This window comes from Salvia splendens, chromosome 8, assembly GCF_004379255.2.
Source record: "Salvia splendens isolate huo1 chromosome 8, SspV2, whole genome shotgun sequence".
In the NCBI taxonomy this organism is placed as follows: Eukaryota; Viridiplantae; Streptophyta; class Magnoliopsida; order Lamiales; family Lamiaceae; genus Salvia; species Salvia splendens.
The window spans coordinates 30,900,198-30,910,595 of NC_056039.1; the positions used below are offsets into that span (position 1 = coordinate 30,900,198).

Below are 10,398 nucleotides of genomic sequence, written 5' to 3' on the forward strand. Positions count from 1 at the left end.
ACTGAGCAGGTGCCTAAATCTGATGAAGAGAGGAAGGAAATGCAGAATATTCCCTATGCAAACATCATTGGGAGTGCTATGTATGCAATGATTAGCACACGGCCAGATATAGCTCAAGCAATCTCTGTGACCAGCAGATATATGTCAAACTATGGAAGGGAACACTGGTCTGCCCTGAAGTGGCTGATAAGATACTTGAAAGGTGCCACGGATGTAGGGATCATGTTTGATGGAGGAGCTGCATTTGAGGGTGATGCTTTAGTTGGTTGGAGTGATTCTGACTATGCAGGGAATCTTGATACTAGGAGATCCCAGTCAGGTTACTTGTTTACTCTCTACGGTTCTGTAATAAGTTGGAAGAGCAGCCTTCAAGGAGTGGTTGCCTAATCAACAACTGAAGCGGAGTTTCTGTCCTTAACAACAGCAGTGAAGGAAGGGTGTTGGCTGAGGGGAATTCTGGAGGATTTTGGCATAAATCAGAAAGTTGTGAGCATTGGTTGTGTTAACAACAGTGCTTTGTGCTTGGCAAAGCATTCGGTCTACCATGAAAGGAGTAAGCACATTGATGTGCGGCTACATTTCATAAGGGAAAAAATTGAAGAAGGAGAAATAAGGGTATTCAAGGTTGATACTGCTGAAAATCCAGCAGATATGTTAACTAAACCTCTACCAAGATCGAAGCTGGACTTGTGCATGAGGTTAGTTGGTTTACAGAGAGAGATCAAGACTGTGTGATGATTGATGATTGATGATTGAGCCATCAAGGTGGAGTTTGTAGCTTGTGATGGATCAATATCAAAGCTGGGATAAGTCTAGAGCTTAATCGAGCTCATTAATACGGCAGTGTTCAGTAGCCGTCCGATTGGGATTAGTTGGGAGCTTTTAATCTCAGCCGTTATGTTTGAATACATGTATAAGTAGTTTGTTTAGTTTGTTTGAGCTGCAGTTAGCTCACGATTGTATTCCCAAAATTGATCTGCAGATAATAAGAGTTTCTCGTTTCTCAAATCTTCTTCATCTTCTTCGAATTCTTGCTATTGATTCTAACAAAACTGATTTAAATATATGAAATAATGGCATTACATATAACAAGGATTATTCCAAAATGTATTTATTGTTGAGACACAGATTTTGTGTTCGTGTGATGTATGTGCAATGCACGAAAACAGTTATTGTTAAAACGAAAAGTGTTGGTTCTCAGCCTATTAGATAAATGTCTAGTTAAGTATGCAAAGCCTGGTGGCCTTATGACCACTGTGACAACTATGAAAAATATCAATGCACAGGATGTATGATACCTGAACCGCAACGTGTTTTAATCCTGGTAGCAATATCGTAATTTCAGCAATACAAAGATATACGTGTTCATCAAAAGAAAATTAAATTTATAGGTGTGGTTAATTGTGAAACCAAAAAAAAAAGGAAGAATTTCCATTTGTGCGCTGCAAATGCGATATATGTGCGATGCACAAAAAATAATTGTGGCTAAAATGAAACTTAAATAAGATAGGGTTAATATCTATAATTTCTCTCAATGATATAATTAAAATATGATGGGATGTAGTCACTGATATAATCACTCAATTTAAATTAAATTCTGTTAATCAAATTTCTGCCCGTATGGCCATAACCGTTCTTCAGTTTCAATGGAATCTTTTAGTTATGGTCTTTTTCAGCCATTAAATCTATGAACATATATATATTAGTATTACTCCATCTCTCCCACTTTATTAGCCTCATTTGAGTTCAACACAAGTTTTAAGAAATGTAAAAGAAAGTTGTTGAAAAAAGATAGTGAAATGTGAATCCTACTTTTATATATTAGTTTTATAATTAAATGTGAGCGGAAAAAAGTTAGTGGAATATGAGCTTATTACTATTTATGGAATATTCAAACCGGGACTCCTAAAATGGGACGCAAGGAGTGACAAACTGCGAAAGTTAAAAGAGGCAATTAACTTGATAGATTATTAACATCTTCCATATTAAAACTTAATCTGCTTTTTACATTCCAAAATAGTTTAAAACTCTAAATACCAAAAAATGCAAAGGCACTAAAAAACCAACCTCTTTTTTCATCTACTATTTATTTATAAGAACTAAAAAAAATAGACTAAACCTATTTTTCTGAAAGTATAGGCTGTAATATGTTCACATCCACTAAAAGAAATTACTACTACAAGTATATGCTACAGTGCTGATAGATTACTAAGTACTCAATATTCAATAAACATTAATTATATTGATTGTATAAACAGTTATATTAGTTACAGTACAATTTTAATCAGGATTCCGTTGTAGTCTAGTTGGTCAGGATACTCGGCTCTCACCCGAGAGACCCGGGTTCAAGTCCCGGCAACGGAACCAATATTTTTTTATTACGTTTAATTATTCTGATTCAGAATAAGCTGATAGTACCGCACCAGCATTAATTAAGTAATTAACTGAAATATCTGTAAAAATATACTAGGTCAAATCTCTGCATGAAACAAAGTACTACTAGTTTAGAATCATTTGTAAAAATATACTAGGTCATATGATCTCAGGTATCTCTCTGTCTAATCACCATTTGTATTTCTGAAAATATTAGCGATGCATTAGACTGAGATAGCATCAATTGCAAGCATATTCAGATTACAATTGGGTATTCCACCAAACAAGACTTACTTAGATGAATCGAGCTGCATCGTCACCAGACCATCATTCACCAACTTAGCCTTCAGATAGAAAACAAGAATCTTAGTGTTTTGAGCACACCCACACACTAAGGCCAGGGTTATAAGTGATGACACAAAGCTATGGATCTTACTTCCATCATTGCTCCAAATACACCATCTGCATTGAATGAACAATCAGTGGTTAGTATAAACCTTGTTGAATTATTTTTGTGGAAGCAACACATAACAGTGTGGAAAGCATCTCATCGTTGGCGATAACAAGCCAACAACACGCAACCTAATTGGGCGGAGAAAGATAATCATTTTGAGACTTATTGTCCAAGTTCAGAAAATGCTAAAAGTATTGAAAAGGCTGTTATTCTCTTCAGTAAATCAGTACCATAGGCATACATTATAGCCGCTCCTTAAAACTATAGCAGAACTATGTATTTGCTTATCGGTGGAGCGTGTGAAGTTTACCTAAGCTTAAAGAGTAGTGTACACAGTAAATAAGGAAAGCATTACAACTTACAAGGCCTTATTTGACAATTCTTTTGTATGCTATCCATCACTATTAAGAAACCAAGCTAATACGTAGTGACAGATACAAAGTTCATAAAACGCATATCACCTTTAACAGCATCTGCACGGTAAGCTTTCTGAAATCTTTCAACTAGAGAAGCATAGAATGATTTAGCTGCAGCGGGGGGTCATCGCCACATGAAAATCGGGTTTGTTGCCTTTTAATACCCCATATAACGTAAACTGACTAACTGCACAAAATCAAACCACGGCGCCATCAGCACCCAACTCAATAGTCATCAATCCAAACTGGAATCAACATAAAAGGAGTCTTACCTAATAGAACTTCATAATTTTTTTGCATAACCTGTCAATGAGCATCAAAGTCATGAGCCATCAAATCACCCTTCAAGCAAATGCATAATAATCTCATGTTCTTCAACAGCTATGGCCTTCTTTTTCTTTGTAAAGTATTTCCTACTGTAAAACAGAATGGTAAAACTGCCACACCTTCCCACCTATTGTATTTTGGAAAACTCTTATAAAATCATCAACTTAGACATTACTACTATTTTTAAAGTCATCTAAAATTGCTACTCTCAGTTCAACTGTTCTGTTCTGCTAAAAAATTACAACTACAAGTACACTAACAGTGATGCAAAATTAGATTTTGCTCAGCAGAGTGAATGTTAAACTTTCAAAGTAAAACTCAGAGAAGGGAGTGAAAATGAGTAGAATTCAACTGGAAATATAAGGTTGATGAAATTACATTTTGGTCCCAAGCTTTCCCAGTTTTTTAGTGTGTAAACAATCTCATGTTCAGCACTTTGCGACATCTGCACCACAGAAAACATATCAAAACGATAGCTTAAAAAAAACTTTTCGATTTATGCTTACATGTATTATTCAGCGTCAGCCTCATGAAGCCCGACGAGGACAAGCAGGCCCGGGCCAATCGACGATATCAAGCGGCCTTCCACCTGCAATCTAACTGAGGTGAGCAATCGTAATCCAAGTACATACGACACCGTTTTGAGTAGGTGAAAGAGAGGGAGAATGCAATTGTAGGTAGACCTCAACGCAAGCAGAAGCCACGCGCTGAACCACGGCCCTCATTGATTTGATTTTTTGGTTTCTTCTTCCGGAGCAAAGACCGGTGGTGGGCGTAGGATAGCAGAGCGGCGTAGGGCAGTAAGGTGATGTTTGGTTTGTACTAGTAGATGAAATGCGGTGAGGAAATCGCCTTTATAGGGCACTTTGCCTTTAAAATAACGCAAATGTACCCATTTTGATAACAATTCCATTTATGGGAAAAACGCCGATGAAATTGGCGTGTTTATAAGTAAAAACGCCAGTGACATTGGCGTGTCTATACTCAAACACGCCAACATAGTTGGCGTTTTATACTTGTGCCGTATTTTGGGCGTATTCTTTCCAATGATCATTACGTTAAAACACGCCATTGGTGTTGGCGTGTAGTATATAAAACACACCAATGACATCGGCGTGTTTAAAAGGAAAGACGCCAATAACATCGGCGTGTTTAACCAAAAAACGCCAATTTGAGTGGCGTGTTTTAACAGGCTGATATAGCAGCCTCCACCCCCAAATCGCGAAAACATCACAGCACACCACACTTTGCGATTTTTCTCCGAGCAGCGCCAATCTCCGCGAATTCGCCCTCCTCTCCGTCATTTCGCACTCCATTCATCAATCGGTGCTATTCTTCTCCAGATTCATATATTTTCTTCGGTTAGTATGCTTATCTTTTACAATATTAGTTGAAATATTGTAATGGGTTGTGAATTGAGTTGAAATATTATGCATTTTGGATCGGTTGAATGACATTATTGTTGATTATTATGTTGGATTGTTTGGGTTTAAGTGAATTTGTGTATAAAATTGATTATAAACCTAAACCCTAGGGTTGTTATAGCTAAAAAATGGGTAAATTGTTTTGGTTTATGTGGGTTTTGGTTGATGTATGTTGATTAGTTTGAATTGTTAAATTTGTTTATATTGTTAGGTTTGTCAAATTGAAATTGGACAAATTGAAATTGTTAGGTTGGACAAATTTGTAATTGAAATTGTCAATTTTGTGTAGATGAATTGTGTTATGATTTTGGGTGTGAAATGTTGTGTAGGTGAATTTGTGTATTGTGAATTATTTGATTTTGGTGTTCCATTTTGTGAAATTGGATTAAATTGTATGTAATTATTGAATGCTGTGTAGGTAAATTATGGCATCATCTTCGACTTCTGCTCGTCGGCTTGCGTGTGGTCCTGCGGATCCTTCTGTACTGTATCTTCAGAGACAACACGTCTCTAATAACATATGGGCAGGAGTTCCATCCGAATACGTACGCTGCCGACGATATGAAGGAATAATTTGGAATGTTCCCATACATCACCGTGTTTTGGCACTAGTGGACCAGATGGGGTTCGGCGGTTTATTGAGGTGTGGTCAGCCAAAAGAAATTGACCACCATCTGATCACCGCTTTGATTGAACGTTGGAGGCCAGAGACTCACACGTTTCACTTCCTAGTCGGTGAAGCGACTGTAACATTGGAAGACGTGGAGGTTTTATGGGGCCTGAAAGTTGATGGAGAGGATGTGACGGGTTACATCCCCCCGACACAACCGGGATATTGGCAGGATATGTGTTTGGATTTTCTAGGATTCATACCGGACGCATCCGAGTTGAAGGAAATGTCTTTTAAGCAGACTAGCTTATCGCGTCAATTGAGGATTGAGCTGAATGATGAGCACGAACACAACATATATGCTCAGCGGGCTCGTATCTACTGTCTGCTATTACTTGGTGGTCTGATGATCCCGAATGCCACCGGAAATAAAATTCCATTCTTCTACTTGCAATTTTTCATGGATATAGAACGGTGTTCTACCTATAGCTGGGGTGGTGCGACGCTTGCTTGCTTGTACCACAATTTGTATGAAGCTGCCGTTGCTAAGAGGACGGATGTCGGGGGAGCCTTAACTCTATTACAGTTGTGGGCTTGGGAGAGAATCCCAAATATTAGACCGAGGATGCTAGATCCCGTGCATACAGACTATCTACCATGTGCAAGCGCGTAAGTTGTTCACTAATTCATTTTTTAAGCTTTATGTTCATCAGTCTTCGTGTTATTCGCTCATAATTTACATTTTGTAGATGGAATGGTCAGGCGTCATATGTAAAAGCACCCGGACATTGTATTGAAAATTTCCGAGATCAGTTCTCCATGATGCATGCCAACCAGGTACTTCATATACTTATAAATTATTTTTTGTTTGTTGTTTTTTATTGAAATTAATTTGAATAAATTTGTGTTACATGTAGTTTATTTGGATGCCTTATCTCCAACGGCAGTTGCCGGAAAGTTGTGATGCCGGTCGTCCTGTATGGATATCGATAACAACGCTTATTTGCTGGAATCTGGCTGAGCCACACCTGCCACACCGAGTGTTGCGCTAATTTGGGATTGTCCAACCGTATATCCCGCAACTCCCCCGGTTCCACGGTACTGATTTTGCGAAACAGGATCGCCGTGGAAAAGCTGGTCGAAATTGGGTTGATTGGCACGCCAATTATATACAGGAGTGGGACAACAGACACTTTTTGGTGTGGACTGATCTGGAGTACAGTGATGAGCCCGTTGCAACCGAAGAATATATGGATTGGTTTCGGCAGATAACTGTTGTGTATTTAACCAAACCCGGCGTGCATGCTGAACAGGGCTTCCACGAAACGGCATCTTCTCATAGATTCGCGGTAAATTATTCATACTTAACCAAACCCTAGTTAATTATTAAAATTCATATTATGATATGTATTTAACTTTGATATTTGTAGGTGGAGACACTTCACAACGTGCGCCACTTTCTAAGTGGCCAAGATACGACAGAACATCCGGCTTTGGGAACCATTTCGAGGATGATTGAAGAAGGACTGCAGATATCCGGAGAGGCTGAGCGGATGGACTACCGTCCTTCGCAGCGCTCTGCAATGGACGTGGACGTACCCGTAAGGCAAAAGGCAAAACGGCGAACCAAAAAGAAAACCGCCTGCGGAGAGTCGTCATCTCAGCCCGTACACTGCTCCGATGACGATTTTGTGGAACCACCTCCACCTACATCTGCAGTTCGAGGCCGTCATTCTGTCAGCCACACCGGTGGTACCGGCGACGACATTGGCCTCAGTGATGTCCCCACTTCTCCACCGCGGTCGTCTGTGCAAGATGACATTTTTGGGGTGGATCTAGAGAACGCTGTTGTTCAAGATACTCCTCCCTCAAGGATCTCTAGATCTACATCCAAAATTGGGAAGGGGATACGGGGTTTGTTTATGCGGAAACGGCGAGATGATTAAACTAATTTGATACTTTGTATTGATATTGGTTGTTTTTCATTGATTTGAACTCGTTATATTAGACGATTTGATCCTCTTTTTACACGTATTCATATTTATATTTTGAACTCTTTATATTACTTATTGGTCGACGATAGGAACAAACACGCCATTCCCAGTTGGCCTTTTAGTTGTACTAAGATTTTGTATAAAACGCCAATATTATTGGCGTTTTTACCTTGCTAAAAATTTTGCCAAATTTCCCAACGTCGTGCCCATTCTGCATAAATACGCCACTGACAGTGGCGTGTTTTAAAAGACGCCAATATTATTGGCATTTTTAGTAGAAAACGCCAACGAAGATGGCGTTTTTACCTTGGGAAAACTTTTGCCAATTTTTCCTTAGTTGAAGCGGACATTCTGCATAAACACGCCACTGTCGTTGGCGTGTTTAAAAAGACGCCAATATTATAGGCGTTTTAAGTGGAAAACGCCACTGTCGATGGCGTTTTTACCTTGCTCAAAATCGTCAGCGGCATCCTCTACCAACTGAGTATCCATCCTTGAAGAAGCATTCGGGCAGTTGCGTCTGTCGTGCCCTGGTTGACGGCAATGTTTACATCGGCGTCGGGCGCGTGGCTGGTCAGCTTCACAGACATCGGAATCCTAGTAGTACGATATCGACCTCGATTTTTAGGCATTAACTGGGCTCGTGAACATTGCAAAGTCCATTCAGGCACAGCCCAATAATCTTGGTGTCTGATTGGATTGAACACCGTAGAATACTGGTGTACCCAAACACTTGTGCGGTATACGTTATCAACAAGCGACAGCATGGGCTCGTTTCTAAACCGCGCAACTGCCGCTGCATGTGAACATGGAAGCCTCCACATCTGCCACTTTTGACATTTGCAGTTCGACTCCAAGTACTTTACCTTCCATTTATTACCGCCCTTTCCACCAATTCGACGCTTTGTTCGAACCACGTAAAGCCCTGCAATTGTGTTTGGGACTCTCACATTATGTAATTGACCTTTTACATCATTTTTGCACACCTTTTCATGGGCCCACGGGGTAAGTGGTGTGGCACACTGTGTTGATGCAATTGACCGCTCATTAAACCATTCTATTGTCCTCCAAAATATCAGATCAATGCAAGCTTTAATTGGGAGTTGTCTAGCGCCTCTCAACACATTGTTGTAAGATTCCACCATATTAGTGGTCATCTCACCCCATCTTTTGTGTTTGTCATACGCCAAACTCCATTTTTCTAACTCCACGGCATCAAGGTACTGCACAGCCTCGTTGTTGATGGTTCGAAGTAAACGACGTCTGATCTTAAACTTGCGTTTCTTTGTAGCAATACCAATTTTCCAAACAAGTTTTTTTACCATGATGCCTTTGTGATTCTGCAAAACATTTTTTCTAACATGTACCAAGCAAAATCTGTGATGCCCCACATTGGGTTCTTCTTTCCATATGGGAGAATTCATTGCATCTATGATTCCCACATGCCTATCAGATATTACACATATTTCATGCTTGGCTACGTGAATTCTAATACGTTCCATAAACCAATTCCAACTTTGTATGGTTTCCTCATCAACAATGGCATATGCAATAGGCAAACATTTCTTATTAGCATCAAATCCAACGGCAATAAGAATTTTACCTCGATATCGTCCACGTAGATGAGTTCCATCAACGGTTAAAACTGGTTTGCATAGTTGAAAAGCCTCCACAGCTGGACCAAAAGCCCAAAATACGTACTTGAAAACCTTGTTCATACCGTTGCTTAATCTTTCATCATGTAACCATTCGACAATTGTGCCAGGATTTTGTCTTTGCAACTCATTCAAATAACCTGGTAAAACTTTGAAATTCCACGCCCACGAACCATACACAAGCTCAATAGCTGTCCTCCGAGCATACCATGCTTTCTTGTAACTAACTTTCACATGAAATCTATTTTCAATATCCGCCACAATTGCTTTTACCTTGTAGCAAGGATCGTTTTCTATCTGATGTCGAACACTCAACGCTATCATACCCGACGAAAGATTAGCGTGCCCATTATAATTACGATCCCCCATGCAAGTATGAGCAGTGCTAAACACTCTAATTTGCCAGTGTTCATCATGCTTCCTCAATGTTGCTCGGCACTCCCACAAACATGGCGGTAAGGACTTATCTTTCGGATTTCCTTGTGGCCACTTACAAACTGCATGCCATCTCTTTCCTTTACTTTCAACAACTGTATATTGTCGGATTTTTTCCAAATGCCAAAAAGTCACAGCTGACTTCAATTCCAATTTGGTTTTAAATTTAGTATGCAAACTGACATTGCTCGGATCTTTTTCACTCCAATAATGCACATTGAGATCATCAGACTCAAAGTTTTTTGGATCAAAACTATCATATGGACCTGGTAAGGTGCGAAAATAGTTCATACCAGGCTGTGGGAACTGTGGAACTACTCTTTCTCGTACTGCTCTTCCTCCAATTGATGTTTCTCCAACCACTGTTTCTCCAACCGGAATGGATGTTCTTGGAGCAACAAATTGGTCCTCATCCGACGAAGCACCATCAGAATCTGTACTATCCGGATCGACATCTTCAGAATCATAAGGTGATTGTGGATCAAGAAAGTCGGCTTTATCAGGACCAATTATGTCCTCAACCACATTACAATTGTCACTGTCCCCTAAATGCACGCCTCCAATATCAAAATCTTGTGTTGTATCGAAGCATGGTTCTTGGCCTCTCGTTGACGTACCAACATCAAAATCTTGTGTTGCAGCGACATATGGTTCTCGGCCTCTCGTAGACGTACCAACATCATTACTCATGAGATGATGACTATGTTGTT

At 39.7% G+C, this 10,398-nt stretch overlaps 1 protein-coding gene, 1 non-coding gene and 1 pseudogene across 2 annotated transcripts; 2 read left to right on the forward strand and 1 right to left on the reverse strand.

Annotated features, from left to right (window-relative positions):
* Window positions 1-2,291: 2,291 nt before the first annotated feature.
* TRNAE-CUC lies at window positions 2,292-2,364 on the forward strand. The gene has a single exon. It is a non-coding gene; the product is annotated as a tRNA-Glu (tRNA).
* Window positions 2,365-2,468: 104 nt separating this feature from the next.
* On the reverse strand, window positions 2,469-4,379 carry LOC121744435 (annotated as a pseudogene).
* A 424-nt stretch (window positions 4,380-4,803) lies between these two features.
* On the forward strand, window positions 4,804-7,637 carry LOC121744434. Its single transcript, XM_042137967.1, has 4 exons — window positions 4,804-4,931; window positions 5,413-6,441; window positions 6,522-6,953; window positions 7,035-7,637. The coding sequence occupies exons 3-4, from the start codon at window positions 6,855-6,857 to the stop codon at window positions 7,548-7,550; spliced, it is 615 nt and encodes a 204-aa protein (XP_041993901.1). The 5' UTR covers window positions 4,804-4,931; window positions 5,413-6,441; window positions 6,522-6,854; the 3' UTR covers window positions 7,551-7,637.
* Window positions 7,638-10,398: the final 2,761 nt, after the last annotated feature.